The following is a 16,615-nucleotide window of genomic DNA, read 5'->3' as shown; positions in this document are numbered from 1 at the left end:
ATTCAGAACAAAATTTATTCCTTCATTCGATTTTTAAAATTTCCTTACATACAAAAATACACATATCCAATTTTATATAATTATAAAAATATAAACAATTGCTGTATCATCAGGGGCACCCGCAGAATTTCGTCTCAAGGGACGAAAATTATGCTATTTAGATCGATTAACCACCAACCAATTCACTAAAACCATGTTCTTTAAACAAACTACTCTATAATTCCAGCTACTCTAAAAACTAAAGATTGAATATCCAGAACTTTACTAAAAACTTGTTTAAGACTAGGCAAGCATTGTATTATAAATAATACAACGTCTTAAACAAGAACCAGGGGAATACTAGTCACGTTACGCATGAGACAACTATGGAAATTTCATGCGTAACGTGTAGGCACAACGAGAGGATTCCTAGTTCCTGTTTAACAATTATAGTTATTTCATGCATAAAGTGACTATTAAAGTTAATATTTTTTTAACAGTTATAAAATACTACTGTTGTATAAAATTGATATTGGAAAAAAAGCAAAGAAAATTAAAAGAATAAATCAAATTTCGGGAGGGACAATCGACTCCCAGTTCTTCTCTGTGCGTGTCCTCGTACAGCATACTCAACTATGACGTAAGCTATTTGCATTTTGATTTAATTTTATCACATTTGTTCCGTTTCGTTTGTGTCTGGTTTCCTGGGGGAAAAAATTACGTTTAAACGTCTTAAAAATTAAAAGAAAAAATACACTAGAAATTAACTTACGACCACGGAAAACTTAAGAATTTGAACTTCTTTCCATATCTTTCGCTTTCTTCGACCGTCTGCGGGAGGTGGGAATTTAACGTTTCGGGCAATAACAAGATTAAGACACTCCCAATTAACGAAAGAATCCCAAAGACGGTCAAAGGAAGAGCTTCGTCCGTACGTCTCTGCCTGTATTAAAAATTAAGGGATAAAGAATTAGAAGTGTAACAGAATTAATAAAAATACACAAAATAATAGAAACGTTATTTACCATATACAACAACTGAGGAGCTAGAATAAGTACAAAACCGGAAGTAAAAGAGCAGGTAGCCAGAGCCAAACTGCGTAATACGGTGGGTACTAACTCTGATGCGAAAACATAAATGACAGCAAACGAACCCGATATTCCCAACTTCCCGATATTCGATAAGGCAAACGTCGTCCACACGTAACCTGCGGACGTAAAAGTTTAGAAAAAATTTCGATTTTTAAATTAATCCTTCGTGTAAAATGCGTACCGGATGGAATAAAACCGGTAGAGATGAGGGATGATCCGCCTAGTAGCATGGCAACGCACATGGTCCATCTCCTTCCTACTCTTTCCATAGTAAACCACGCTACTATTATTCCTGGTAGCTCTACTAGCGCCGAGATACAAAAAGCCACGTAATCGTTAACCCCTAAAGACGTGGAACCCAGGGATAGTCCCGAATAATCAAAAGCGATGGCAATCCACACGAAATTAATTATAATGAATTTTTTCCTCAAATTAGGCGTTCTCACCAAGTCTAACAGAGACGGTTTCGGCTCTTTAGGGTTGTGTTCCACATTCACATCTTGCAGATTCTGTAAACACAAATTAAACATTTTTTAGAACACTGAACGGGTTATATTTTCTATATTGAGTATTCGATTTTATATATTTTGAAGCGTAATTATCCGCAATCACTCGCCGATATTATGCAGTAATTTACTAATATATCTTGTATATAAATCTCTAATAACATCACAGAACTTCTAATCGTAAGGCTGCATAAGTGTATGCACTCAACACGTGATCCACATTTTCAAAGATATTTAACTCAAAATTCTGATATAAAATGGTATAAATTTAATTTAGTTATCGTATCTAATGCGTGACCTTCCCTGTCGGAGGTGGAGAAGCCGTGATCTTTTACGACTTCTAATGCGGGCTCGTCAGAAGTCATAAAAGGTCGGGGGTTATGTTTAAGAATAAACGACTAAGCATGTACGATTACGCTTATATTAAAAGTTATTAATGGGCTAGAAAATTATTAATTTTCTTGCCCATTAATAACATATTAATTTTCCACACATTTATCTACTATTTCACGAATAAACTGCTATACAACTCTTGATTAAAAAGGAAGTGTTCCGTAAACTCGCCTGGAATATGTAGGCTATAATTATTGAAAATTTCCCATATTTGCACTCCATAATGGTTTGTCATAATTGTAATAATTGAAGCTATTATATTTCTGAGCCCATTTTTAGTAACTACATTAACTTTATATTAATATTTTGCCGTTTCTTTTAATTAACTATCCGATTTACTCGTTGTCTGTTTTTAATATGTAATTAAATTTTAATTTTTAAATTCGTAAACCCGTTTCTAGATTTTAATGTTTATTTATATATATATATAAGAAAGTCTTTCCATTAGCTTCGAAGTAGAAACAGTTGTCATTCGAGTAGGTCTATTTAAGTGATAAATTTAAATGTTAATTTATAAATGTCCAAATTTTCCTTCGCAGAAGCAAAACTGAATAATTAAATTTGCTAGTTATTCATTTAGATCGTGCATTTTGTAATTTTAGAGTATCTACCACCATAAAAATTTAGTTTAAGCACTTAAGAAGTGGCTACAAAATCCGTAAAGATGCATTAAAAATATAGGGAAATGCGGACAAGATCTCATAAAACAATCGAGGGAACAAAGTGAATTTACCGAATGCTAAAACTCGCCATCGACAAGGTGAACGAAATTCTCAATAATTGAATTCCTCGGTCGACAATTGATGGACTTGTAAGCCTTCCAGTAGTAGTTGTGAGGTCTTGGAGATGATTTCTATAGAATGCGAAATTTTAATAACTTTTGATTTGCCCAATATCACTGCAGAACTGTTTTACTTTAAGATAATTTATCGCCGAATTGTTTTACCTATCTTATCAATTCGCCAGTAAATTAACAATATCTTATTATTTCTTATATTTATATTTTAATTGCGATAAAGAATGCGGCGAATATAATCTATTCATCAAACGTCTCCTTAGAGAATAACGCATTTTTCTGTCAATCTGGTATTACTCTTTCATTTTAAATAACTCGAACTGACAATAAACGTAACATAAGCGTAACATAAATTTTACGTAACACCCAGCTGCTAGAATTTTGAACTGTCAAGGTTCGATATTACGTAAATTTAAAGAACGTCGTCCTACGATAATATAACGGACAAATAAGGTTTAATCAGTGATAATTAATTTAATTTATTACTTAAAAGCTATAAATCTGTTCAGGAATACGAGAATTTCTTATCATTTTCAAGACTAATAAAAGAAATCTTAATCTTATTCTTTTAACATTTAAAGATAACGGATATCAATATTCTTGTCTGAAACGTAATATCAAGTTCTATAATTAAATCGGACAACCTTCTGTAGAAATCATGGATTTTGAGAAGATAATTTACAAAGTTGCGCCTTGAAAAAAATAGAACATTTGCTATTTTATACTGCATTTATATGACGAGTATTTAAAATTCCGTGTTTATACTTAAGAGCATTTTAAACTCGTCCACAAGTTATATTCATTCTGTATACCGTAGATCACTGCAGAAGTGTAATTACAATAAGGAGTGAGCCATACCGATTGCAGATTATTCGTGTAAAAATTGTTATCTATAGAAGAAAATTAGTGTAAAGTTTCACGAGCATTAAATTATCTTTCAGCAATAGAACTAGATATATTGAAAGCATCTCCCTGTACAGAACAGAAATGAACATTATAAGCATTCATTTTTTCAACGCCGGAAGTGGAAAATTTGTTGAACATAGAAATCAATAGAAAAGATGATGAGTAATTCTCAAATTTTTAACAGTTATTAATCATAAATTTCAATACAGAAACATTGAAATTTGTGGTTAGTAAAGTGTTAATCGCGCAACCTTTGAAAATACTCTACTCAACGATACCATTCGTTAATATTTAATTTCGTAAGTCATTTGTTAGGATTTTAAAACTTAAAAGTATGCAATTCGATTTACTGATACACCAATCTTTAATTTTAGACTTAATCGGCGAAAGGGACCTTAACTATTACACGGTCTCGACATAAATATGGACACCTTTACAAAATGAGCATTTCAAGAAGACTAGGCACATTAAATCGCAAATAACTAATGCCTGCAGCACTAAATTCCCTCAAACCATCACACTACTAACTTTGACCGTCCGAATGAATAGAATGTATATTGGCACGATTTAAGGAAATCCCCCGTGTTTCTAAGCGTAACTTTGTGGAGGTAATCTGATGATTTGGGAGCATTTACCTCTGCAGAAAAATTACTTTAAGCTTTTGTTTCATCAAGAATGAACGGCTCAGATTATTAATTGGCTCTTGTCGATAACTTCCTGCCATTTCTTCAACGACACCAGTACAAGATAATGCCGCCATCTATTTTAGCATCCGCCAGTGGTTTCAAAATAACGATCTTGTTGTTGTGGATTGGCCTGACGCTCCCAGACCTCAACTCTATGGAAAACTTGGGAATTCTCGCGAGAAAAGTATACGCGGATAACTATTCTTTTACATCAATCGAACACCTAAAATCGCCATTCTGCAGATCTAAGATGGATGTGATGACCTAACAAAATCTTTTTCGGAGGATGTCCAACAAAATAAAAACCAATTATCAACACTGACGTTTCGTGACTTTTGTGTTCTTTTTTCTAATGTTGAAAATACGCATTGTAAAAAAACAATTTATGATTAAAATAAGAAAACAATTGGATGTTTTCTTTGTGATACTTACATAACTTGTTCATCATTTTAGTTGTGTTATTGACAATTAATTATTGGCGTTTTAATATCCCTAGAGTGTCTGTAACGCCATTTTGCAAAGGTGTGTATATTTAGGTCGAGTACTTAATACAGTCCTCGACATAAGTGCATACATAACAGTACTCCTTTCCTACTATAATACATAGTAGGAAAGGAGAAAATTTCTTCACCATTAAAGTGAATAAGCAGTTCTGAAATTTATTACGCGTAGTTTATAGTTTTTTTTGTCACGGTTTATTTAAAGCTTAACGCAATTTAAATACCTGTCGAGTAATAATTTTTAATTTCGTATGCTCTAACGATCGGAGGAATTTTTAATTTACAGAAAATATTAACATTTTAAGTTTCGTCCTTTTTGCGCCATTTCGAGTATCTTTTATCCATTGTTAATCGACTCGGTTATTTACAAAAATTAAGTTTATAAGAAAAAAAATATTTAGTTTACAGTTTCTATTTTTTATTGTGAAAGTTTATTGATTTAATTTAGTAATGTAAACCCATTCGTATTATTTATGATTCGGAAGACAGCTAACACGCTTCCGACGTAGGTAGTAGATCTACGCTTCTAGATATCGCGTTACGGTACAAACCCTGCCGACTCATAGCCTATATGATAAATTATATTACTCGTATATTATTTAAACGTTAAAAAATATGATTCAGTATAAAAATAATTACGTAGTAGAGATTATAATTACCGCTTCTAGATATCGCGTTACGGTACAAACCCTGCCGACTCATAGCCTATATGATAAATTATATTACTCGTATATTATTTAAACGTTAAAAAATATGATTCAGTATAAAAATAATTACGTAGTAGAGATTATAATTACCGCTTCTAGATATCGCGTTACGGTACAAACCCTGCCGACTCATAGCCTATATGATAAATTATATTGCTCGTATATTATTTAAACGTTAAAAAATATGATTTAGTATAAAAATAATTACGTAGTAGAGATGATAATTACCGCCAAGTTTTGCAGATAATCTTCCGGAAGTGTCTTTCCATTGAATTTCGCAATTTTCTGAATGACACACTCTGCTTTCTCCAAATGATTGTGGCTTAGATACCATCTGGGAGATTCCGTTATGAACCTAAAAATTCCAGAGACAAAATGTTATATAGATATAATTTGAATTGCAGGGTTCATTCTAGAATTTTGTATATAGGCTTATATTCAATCCGAAGTCATTTAAATCGCAATATGTTCGATATGTTTGTCTTCAATTTCAATGATCTTTGCACCACAAAAGAGAATTGACTGGCCGCATTATCTCCAGAATCTTAGATATTTTTATAGAGATATCTCTAGAACAGAACGTACCGAACCAACTCAAAGACTGAAGATCTCGAGTCACCAGATTTTAAACTTGGTATCTTTTGTGTTAACTTGCGTGTTAAAATGCGTTATATAACAACGAATCACTCAAAACATTTACGTAAAATGATAAAATATGGGATTAAAAAACACCGAGCTTGACACAGATTCTAGTATTTTTGATGGAGAGATTTATGCAAAACTTTTCTATTAATCATCGTTTAATATGCTTCGTTATAGAGTTACCAGTTATCTGCCTTTGGTTCGACTGACGTTGAACACGACCTGTCAATTGTACTGATCGTATCCAGGCAAATTCTGATTTTTCTGTACGGGTTCAATTAGTTTGCATATCTAAAGTAACGCGTTACGTAACTCTTCCTTCATTAAAGTGCATTAGAGGCTATATTAATGACGTACTCCCTCTATTCCGAACAGTTAAAAGTAGACTATATTTAATTTCTGGTTATTTTAATTGTTTAGTGGCTGTTTCCACTGATAGAAAATGTTTAAAACGCGCCTCCATTTCTAAGACAAATCATTTTCTGTCATAAATTTGCAAATTGTTCGAGGAAATGAAGGAATGTTCGAAGTTTTAAACGTCAGTAATTAGTTGTCTGGGAAAAATCCCTACAGAATGTTGTCGAGTCGGTGATTATCTCGCTATCGATCCGTCGCCTTTGTCCACTTTGTTTACCAACTCTCCCTTCCGATATCGATAAACGGGGGGAGGAAGATTTTGGCGCTGAAGTGAAAAAATTAAATAAAAGCTTTACGCGCGCAATTTTGATTGACGTGTCGTTACGTAAATGTCGCCGAGTTCCAGAGAACTTTTACTACGGAGATAACGATAGACCGAGGTCGAATTGTTTATGTTCTCTACATTGCCAAGTAGTAAATGCCAAGTCTTAAAACGATCATCCTCGTAGGAGTGACCTTGTTAACATTCGACGATCTCAGAATTTGCCCGTTACCAGCCAAAAATTTGAAGTATTCCCTTCGTAAACAACACTATCTATTGCAACAACAAGAATACCAATGCAACTGCCACTCGACTTTGAGCCTCCTGCAGTTCAAATTAAAGTAATAATTTTTCGCGTAACGTTTTCCGTTTATTGCATAGGATATTGTTTATGCTAGGCATCGTACCGTGTGGAAACTTGTAAAGGAAATTCACGGACTTACCACCAGTATACTAGAAGAATAGCGAAAGGTAGTGACGTGGCCAGGGCCAGGTAAACCCAATTTCTAATTAAGTAAGCAATGCCTGCCAGAAGCATCATGGAAAAAGAGAAGAAGATGCAATATAACATGCCGCAACGAGCCCGTCTTTCGGGGATCATCAATTCTATGGCTGAAAATAAACGATTTTAGTGATCTACAACTTTTTATTTAGTATTAAAAATGTACACCTTACCCATAATAAATGATATTCTATAAAGAGAAGGAAATCCGAGGCCCAAAAGAGCTCTGCATCCGATGTAGAAGGAATAGTTTGGAGAAAATACAGATATAAAACTTACAGCAAAATCAACCAAGATGATGATGAGTAACGTCGGTTTTCTACCAAATCTAAAAGAAAAAAGGGAATTGTTATAAGGCTAAAATGCAAGGGGGTAGTTTGGAGGTTGCAACCTTTGGCCGAAACGTATGGAAACTAGCAACGTAGAGAAATATACAGTACTTATTTACTCATTTTATTATAATTATGCGTTAAAAGACATGGAAAAACGCTTCGGAACCAACCTATCACCAATGTATCCGTAAATAGCATTTCCAAATAAGCTTCCAGCATAGAACACAGACATGGCTAAAGAGGTCATCCAGCTCCTGTCGCAGACTACGTCCATCTGAAATATTTTGAAATATTACATTTTAAAATAGTCTACGACACAAAAGTTCTATATAAAACACAGGTTTCCCGTGTTCTCTGCCATTCACGGAATGGAAATTCTAATTTCGTCTTCTCTATTATACTTCGAAATTACGTTTCGCTACAAATAAATCGCTCTATTAACTTACTCCTTGCCGCGAACAGTGCTCGACGGAAATATAGACACCTTTGCAAAATGCGCGTTACAAGAAGACTAACCGCCGATGTTAGTATCATTAAAAATATCAACTTGTTTGCTTATTTAAATATAAAAAATCATAAATTATTGTTTTTTACAGTTACATGAATATAGACACCCCGAGTCTATTTACTTGCTAGATCAAAAAGGACACGTAAAAGTCACGAAACATCAGTGTTGATAATTGGTTATTTTGTTGGACATCCTCCGAAGATTTTGTAAGGTCTTCACATCCATCTTAAGCCTGCAGAATCGCGTTTTCAGGTGTTCGACTGATGTAAAAGAATAGTTATCCGCGTATGTTTTTCTCGCGAGAATTCCCAAGTTTTCCGTGGAGTTGAGGTCTGGGAGCGTCTGGCCAATCCACAACATCAAGATCGTTATTTTGAAACCACTGACGGATGCTAAAATAGATGCCGGCATTATCTTGTACTGGTGTCGTTGAAGAAATGGCAGGAAGTTATCGACAAGAGCCAATTAATAATCTGAGCCGTTCATTCTTGATGAAACAAAAGCTTAAAGTAATTTTTCTGCAGAGCTAAATGCTCCCAAATCATCAGATTACCTCCACAAAGTTACGCTTAGAAACACGGTGTGGATTTCCTTAAATCGTGCCAATATACATTCTATTCATCCGGACGGTCAAAGTTAGTAGTGTGATGATTTGGGGGGCGGAAGTAGAGGAGCTAGTCCAACAGAATATTTCAAATTACAAATAAAAACAAACGTCTAACCAATTATTAATTAATAATAATGTTTCGTAACTTTTGTCTTTTTCAACTTTGAAAATAAACATCGTAAAATAACCAATTAATTATTAAAAATAAGCAAACAATTTGATATTTATTTTGTGATATTTACATAAATTGTTTATCATTTTATTTCTTATCGACACAAGTAAAATGATTGACAGTCTGACTGTACGGAGCATTTAGTAACGGTGTCTGTATTTATTTGAAGCCCTTAGCGCAATTAAAGGGTTGCATATGCGTTATGTAATTGAACATCACGTTTCGTCAGAACGTCACGTACACGTACGTAACGTTCTGACGAAACGTTACGAGGTTGAAGTGTATAACAATAACGTTACGTAATTTATGGAGATCCCTTTCCAAATGTTTGTCGCAAAAATTCTTCAATACTATCGATAACTGCAACATGTAGACCCTAAACGTGTTTCTTTAATGCCATCGAATATTACTCTGTTTTTTAACTCTCCGCTCTGCAGGCGTAAGACGGCCTTTTATAATCATCCCCATCATAGATTCCGCTAGGCCCACAATGGGAGCTGTGAGGGACGGGTCGACATATCTGGGACGGACACCCGTGAAAAATTTTTGGGGTTGGTCGCCCGGATTCGATCCCCAGTCCTCCATAGTGGTAAAATATAACTTTACTCCATTGGCGTAACGTTGATTTCTTCTATGCGAGGCCATCACGTAACAATTTCCAGAAACCTAACTTCGTATTGAATTTTTGACGCCCGATAACGTGTCACCACAGACTAAATGCCTTTGTTATTTTATCGATTATCTTTGGCTTCACTCAAAGGGCTCGTCACGCGATATTTAATGCTCTCGGTACATGCTACAGAGAGAGTTGTGTTGTTATTATGTCACATCTTCCCCGAGTGGTACAACCAACACTTCTTCCGCCTACAAGATCGTTCCAAGAGAAGAGCGATGCCCTTCCCTTAGAACGGCGCGGGGCGATGGATACCCTCCAACATACCCGATAAAGAAATATTGGCGTGACGAAATTAAACAGACGTGCCTATCCGCCTTTATAACTCACACCTAGGCTATTTAGCGCATAATAATTTAAACCCTTGTGTAATTATAACTTTAGTCTCTCTTATTTCATTTCTGTCAGAAATAGGTTTTTATCGAAATTTTCTAGAATTTGAGTTTTCTAGAATGCGAATCGCGTCACGTGCCACTTAATGGAATTCTAGAACTCGGTCAATGCGTTTAAAATGCGCGCTCTACTGATCTAGATTCGCGTTATGCTGCGAGAAGCAAAACTGGAGAAACTTTGCACACGTTTTGATTTAAAAAAAAAACACGTGTGAACGACAAATGAAACAATTAAAGATCTCGCACGCGACGAGATTCCAGAATTTTTTTTCGTAGAAACCGGTTGCCACGCAGTTCGGCCACGAAACAGTTTAATCCGAGTTAAGGTCGAAGACGGCGCGTAGCGTTACGCGTTACCTGATGCACTTTACACGTCTCGAAACGGATCGATTCGAACCGCGCAGGTGGACGGACGTCGCTCATTAATTGGGCCGGAGAGCGACGCGACGCGACGCGCCGATCGATACCTACGTTTATTTTAGCCACACCGAAATAGCGTAAGTATCGCTAGTTTGGTAGAAACGTGGTGTTCGGAGGGTGAGGGCTATACTCACCTGCGTCACTAGTGTTTCGTGATAGAGCGAACGGTCGTAGTTCCAACCGTATCGACAATCGGTTCGAGGCCATTCCGCATCGGCCCCCGTCACCCCCCTCTCCAGTAAAGCCGTGTAGTTGACGTCGTACATCTGACATCGACTGTAGACCAGTTGCCCGTCCCTAATTTCGGTAGGAAGACTTAGATTCTTGATCGTTTCCGGCGAGGAAATCGCCTCTTCCAGTTGAGGCACGCGACACCAGTGGTCGGGGGTGGCCGAGAGAAAGACCACGTTGAAGAGGACCAGGACGCTCATGATGGAGCAAGGCACCGACAGAAGATAGAAGACCAATTTCTGGTACCTCTGCCGGTGGCCCATGTCGCCTAGGATGTCGTCGAAATCCATGGCGACTCTTTCTCTCCCGACGATCCGATCCTTCTGCTTACTCGAAACGTGACTTTTCTTCTTTTAGAGCGCGGCGCCACCTATCCGCGATCGAACGCGCGCCGATACGACGCCGCGCCGCGCTGGAAGTAAACGTGTCGTCTTACAATGCGACGGGAAGGAAACTTGAAGAAAAACTAACTTTTTCCCTTTCTTCTAGGAAAATTCGACGCGTTAACACAATAATAATAATAATAATAATAATAATAATAATGAAACTGTTATTGTTATTGTAAGCCAAACATTCGTATTTATTTATAAAAATAAATAAATATTTTTAAATATCCGTTGGAATATAATTACAAAAAAATTAGTGCACTGTGTAATATCCTGACGTTAAATGAAAATATGTCATCCGGTAAATTAAATTTTTGAAATGTTTCGAGCCAATGTCGATATTTTTCTCCGCAGCAACCAGCCAAAGATAATAAAGGATATATTCTGGGAATATTCCAAATTACGTTACAAAGGATATATATTTAAAATTACCGAATTTAAAAAAGAGGACGATTTTATTCGTTGAAAATCGGCGCTCGCTCTAAAATTTACCCAATAAATGCGTTTTTACATAACGTAACGATTCTAATTCGGGTCTCGTGCTTTACGAAACTTCCGTCGTCCGCAGAATACGTTTAAACTCATTTAAAGCCAAATTCTATAAAGTAGTAATTAAATTTTGCGATAAGAAAAGCCGCCAATTGATATTATTTATTAATCGAACGGAAGAAATTCGAAACATCAAATATACACATCCTATTTTGATTTGTTCGAGAGATCGGATTGCCTAGTGTGCCATTTTCGCCATGTTTTATCGGCAGTTTCAAACGAAATTTACGGTTCATCAGACTTTTTCCCATTTAAATTTCCCGCTAACGTACTCTTATTCTGAATTACTTCCGTAAAACAATGCTACTAAAACTAAAAAATCTCTGACGTCTTCCGAGAAAATCGGACTTCTCTCGAATTCCGCCTCCTTGCGTCATGTTTTCCCAATTAAAAAAAAATACCTTTTTTAATACTTGATACTTCGACTTTTAATTATTATCGTAACCCATTATTTCTGTAGATTGTGACATTTACGGTATCTAATTACAGTGGAACCTCGCTTAACGAGCATAATTCGTTCCAGAACCTTGCTCGTAATGCGAAACACTCGTAAAGCGAAAACAATTTAGCCCGTAGAAATTAATGTAAAATACGATAATGCGTTCCACGCCGAAAACTATACTCAAATACCGTATTTACTCGCGTTTAAGACGAGGTTTTTATTCATTTTTCACTGCTTCAAAAACCTAGGTCATCCTATACGCGCGATCGAAGGATCTTTGCGTTTTTGCAATAATTTTTGTGAACCGTGTATAGTTCATAGCAAGATGCTTTTTTTTTTTTTTTTTTTTTGTAACTCTTTCCGCCCAGTGGGCACTAAGAGGGCCTCTTATAGCAAGCCCATTATGGGTTCGGCCAGACCCACAATGGGGCGGCCGGGTGGTGAGGGATGGGGACTGACATATCTGGACGGACCACCCCCCGAAAAATTCCTGGGGATTTTTTCGACCCGTCCGGATTCTATCCCGGGTCCCCCAGGGCGGCAGGCTGCTAACCTTTGGACCGCTCGGCCATCCGGCCGCTCATAGCAAGATGCTATCGAGGTCAAGGTGAATATCGCTTGTAAAGAGATGATCCGAAAATAGCTGGTCACTTATCAATGATAATGAATATAGTTATTTCATATTTGTTAAATTGGTATTTTTAATGAATATTTGTACATTCTGAATCATTAAAAATAAACTTTTTTCCTGTCACGTGCATTATAATCTTTTGGTTTTGCTACATGGGTATCGGGTGTGTGGAAAAGAAATCTTCAAAAGCCGATAGCAGTCATTCAGGAAAGACTGCATTTTAAATTCACTCGACGGATCAGAGGACGATGCTTTGTGGAGTAAGAGTGAAAAAGAGAAGAATTGTAACGAAGCTTCGGAGGGCGAGTCCGAGTAGACAAAAGGTGATAGCATCAAGTAAAAACATGGTTGTTTGCCTTAATACGTGCATTTGATGATAATTTATTTGTGATTAAACGAAATAAAATTAGAATTGTATTAATAAATCTAATTTTCTTTATTTTGATCTTTAAAGTCACACATCGTCCTATATGCAAGTAAATACGGTATTTTATGTTTAACGTTTATTCGAAAAAAATTATGCAATATACATTGTTAAGGAGTATGAATCATCGTCATCTTGTCTTCTAGCACGGAATGAACTAACTTGGAATGCGAAATCGGACCTGGAATTCGATTTGCAGAAAACAAAGAAAAAACAAAAACAGATAGCATGATGGAGCATGCGCACAATCCGGGACGTCCCCTCTCCTCGTCACTCGTTATGAGAGTCGTTTTTAAAAAAAATTGATTTGCTCGTTACGCGAGGTTCCACTGTATTTTCTTTTGAGGCTTTATACTGTAATTGCAATTTTAACACCGAATTTCGACAGGAGTTTAACACGTTATGCACGTAAATCTGTGCATTTCTGACGTCTCTGCGCACCAGAAGTACCGTACGGAGACGGATTCCGAACGTATCCAATTTAAGTGCAAAGTAACGAAATTAAACGTAATTAAATAAAAGAAAAAGACGACAAAACAGATTAAAACGAATTACTCAAAAAATTTATTTTGTACAGAAAAATTACAGAGGTCGACTTTACTACTACTAATTGACGAAGCGAAACGGACGATGGGACCTCGCGACTCGTTAAGACCCTTTCTGACACTTCCGTTTCAGGTTTCGGCCACTTTCTTTTGTTTGTCGTCACCGGGCTTGTCTTTGTCGTCTACACTTTGGTTCCATCCCCTCAATCCCTTGGGCAGGACCGTGTCCTCGTCCAGAGATCCCGTCCCTTCCACGAACTCTTCGTAGGTCGACTTCTCCGGGAAGGGTCTCTTGCCCAGCAATTCGATCATGTCCTGTCGACTCAGAACCTCCTTCTCTAACAGCCTCAACGCCACCTGAAAAAGTATAAGTGAACTTCGATGTCGAATTTCTCACCGGGAGCATAGATTTTGGCGAAATACGGGTCTTACCTTCTCCACGTTGTCCTTGTGTTTGGTCAGAAGTTCAACCGTGTGATCGTAGGCCGACTGGACGAGTTTTCTGACTTCCGCGTCGATGATCTGAGCCGTCTCTTCGCTGTAAGGCTTGTCTAGTACCACGTCGCCCGGCTGGGGGAGATCGAAGGACAGATGCCCCACTTTTTCGCTCATCCCGAAATGCACCACCTGAAAAAGGAGAAAATTTTCATTCTTTCCGAAACTCCAATACTTAAATGTTGCGCCGAAGAACGTTTTGACGCTTCAAATTTTCTATTGTTCCAACAATAAAAATCTGATGAGTTGAAGGCGCGACCGAATTATTTTATCGATCAAATACGTGCACCAATTGCCGAGTGAAAATTTTTTGGTCACGCGTGGCAAAAAAATGTTAGAAATATTGATAACAACGGGTTTCTTGCACCTTTTTGACACTTTTTTACTTGAAAACCGAAATTGCTATTTGAAACAAACATTTTTGGCAATTTAATACAATTCTAAAACTTGTCTTAATTGTCCCCGTCCTCGTTCCGGGGAGGTTTGAGTTTCAGCTTGTTTTAAGTTAAGGCAACGTAACAATTGGGCGATCTGCCTGGGGGATGCCTTCCGGGAGGTCTTTTTAAGGGAAACTGGCTCCTATTTAGGTGTTACAGACGTAGAGAAAACTCGGAAAACTCCACGTGGCCAGCCTGTCCGAGAGGCGCGAACCCACGACCGAACTCTGGTCTTCAAAGAACGAAGACCGCTTGGCCACTGGTGGGCCCAATACAAGGGATAACTGAATCGGTGTTTAAAATTCCGTTCTCAACGGGACTGGGACAGAGAACATTATAAAAAGAAAAACCTAACGCGCGTAGGACGGGTTTAACGAATGCAAAATTTTCAAAATACAATATTTTTTTACCAAACACCAATTGAATTTGTTGCAATACATAACACCAAATACAGTAATACCTCGGTTTTTATTGGCTTCGGTTATCGTCGATTTTTTTCGGAAAAAATTTGTCACGGTTTTTGTCTGTTGACTCGGATATCGTAGGCGTGCCCACATGATCTCACTTCATTTTGAGAAACCACGCGTTTCCCTGCTCAGTGAGGCGTTGTTTCTTGTGTGAGCATTATCCCACGCATCTAGCCAAATAATGGGCGTATTCAAAATATCAGCGTACAGTTTAAGATAACTTCCGGTTGCTACCAGCGCGCTTCTAGCAAACTGCAAGCCTTTTTCGATGCTCGATACACCAATAAACAAAATGGCAGCCACCACGAGGCTCGGAAGAGCTCTATTTTGCGTTGACAATTTCGAATTTAATTTATTTGTTGATGAATAAATCCTGAATAAATTAATATCCGGTTAGTACATTAATAGAATATTTTAATATACTAGTACATTTACGTAAGACATCACAATTTTTTTTAGTTGTTAAAATGTAATTGATTGATTTATTTATTTAAAACTCATATTAAAATTGAAAAAATCTTTATTCCTATTTCTGTTTTCGAAATATTCATTTTTAATTAAACTGTTCTCATTAAATAAGTTCAAAAATAAATTTAACGTAACGTGAAGTCCACATCATTCGCCATTTTTTTTTTTTTTTTTTTGTTTCTCTCCCCCGAAATTCCCGGCAGTCAGCGTTTGTTCTCTCTAGAAAACGCCAGCGGTTGCGTCACTTCCGGCAGCATCTCATTGGATTCATGCTGAGATTTTAAATACGCCCAATTCCATTGCTTTCCTTTTCTTTTAGTTCCATTATGGAAATGCCATGTTAAATGTTCATTTATTCTTTACATCAGTCTTTTATATTTATTTTATATTAATTTCTTATTGTTTTTAGTATTAAACACTAAATTTATTCTCTATAAAATGTGTTTTGGTATGTATTTTTGAGTGTCTAAAACGAATTAATTGGATTTACATTGATTCATACGGAAATAATTGCCTCGGTTTTCGTCGGTTTCGGATTTTGCAATTGTTTTCGGACGGATTATCGACGAAAACCGAGTATTCGTATTTGAAACACTGTATTTGTTTCAATTCCGTACACGTATAGGCATCCTCTATGGCATAAATTATTTTGTTCGCGACAAATGAATACTATTCAATGAACGAACTAAACGAAACTATAGTAGTAAATGTTAATTTAAAAGTTTTTATTATTCGTCCGTCCTCCCTGAAATTTTAACGACCATCTAATTGCGTAATTTTCCTCTTAGACTTTAAAAAATCAAGGTAAACGAAAAAACGTTTACGCAACTTTTTCGTTTCGTTAATTACCCGTTAGTTTCTTAACAACATTTAAGTGAATAAATACTTTGCAGATAATGAGAAAACAAAAATACAAAATTGTCGTTGGGATATAGTAAAAAAATTATGAAATAAAAGTGTCTTCAGTCTAATTCTTCGTAAGTGAAATTTAAAATGCCACTCCCTACTTCTAATTTATTAGGTAAATTTTCAACATGGCTCTGTCTGAT

General features: G+C 36.5%; 2 protein-coding genes across 2 annotated transcripts in view; both read right to left on the bottom strand.

Moving 5' to 3' along the window:
• Nucleotide 1: 1 nt before the first annotated feature.
• Nucleotides 2–11,086, bottom strand: LOC136990516 (carcinine transporter-like). The gene is made up of 9 exons (XM_067288920.1): nt 10,626–11,086; nt 7,890–7,993; nt 7,561–7,715; nt 7,329–7,497; nt 5,793–5,919; nt 1,252–1,579; nt 1,005–1,186; nt 752–922; nt 2–683 (listed from the first exon to the last, which is right to left on the bottom strand). Exons 1-9 carry the CDS (start codon nt 11,010–11,012, stop codon nt 609–611), a joined length of 1,698 nt encoding a protein of 565 aa, XP_067145021.1. The 5' UTR covers nt 11,013–11,086; the 3' UTR covers nt 2–608.
• A 2,609-nt stretch (nt 11,087–13,695) lies between these two features.
• Afg3l2 (AFG3 like matrix AAA peptidase subunit 2) overlaps nt 13,696–16,615 on the bottom strand; it is a 38,644-nt gene continuing 35,724 nt past the window's right edge. Inside the window, exons 17-18 of the mRNA XM_067288914.1 lie at nt 14,132–14,326; nt 13,696–14,056 (exon numbers count right to left, since the gene is read on the bottom strand). Of these exons, the coding sequence (XP_067145015.1) occupies nt 13,829–14,056; nt 14,132–14,326 (423 nt within the window). The 3' untranslated portion in view covers nt 13,696–13,828. The remainder of the gene's footprint in view (nt 14,057–14,131; nt 14,327–16,615) is intronic.

The sequence above is a fragment of the Centruroides vittatus genome, unplaced genomic scaffold (assembly GCF_030686945.1).
Source record: "Centruroides vittatus isolate TY-2023 unplaced genomic scaffold, ASM3068694v2 scaffold_944, whole genome shotgun sequence".
Taxonomy (NCBI): Eukaryota; Metazoa; Arthropoda; class Arachnida; order Scorpiones; family Buthidae; genus Centruroides; species Centruroides vittatus.
This window is presented reverse-complemented; position numbering and strand designations above follow the sequence as displayed.

Coding starts and splice junctions, on each gene's coding strand:
- LOC136990516 (XM_067288920.1), bottom strand. CDS start 11,012: ATGGATTTCGACGACATCCTAGGCGACATGGGCCACCGGCAGAGGTAC. Junction 5,920..7,328: donor ATTCTTCTAGTATACTGGTG/GTAAGTCCGTGA, acceptor TGGAATTTTTAG/GTTCATAACGGAATCTCCCA. Junction 923..1,004: donor CTCCTCAGTTGTTGTATATG/GTAAATAACGTT, acceptor TTTTTAATACAG/GCAGAGACGTACGGACGAAG.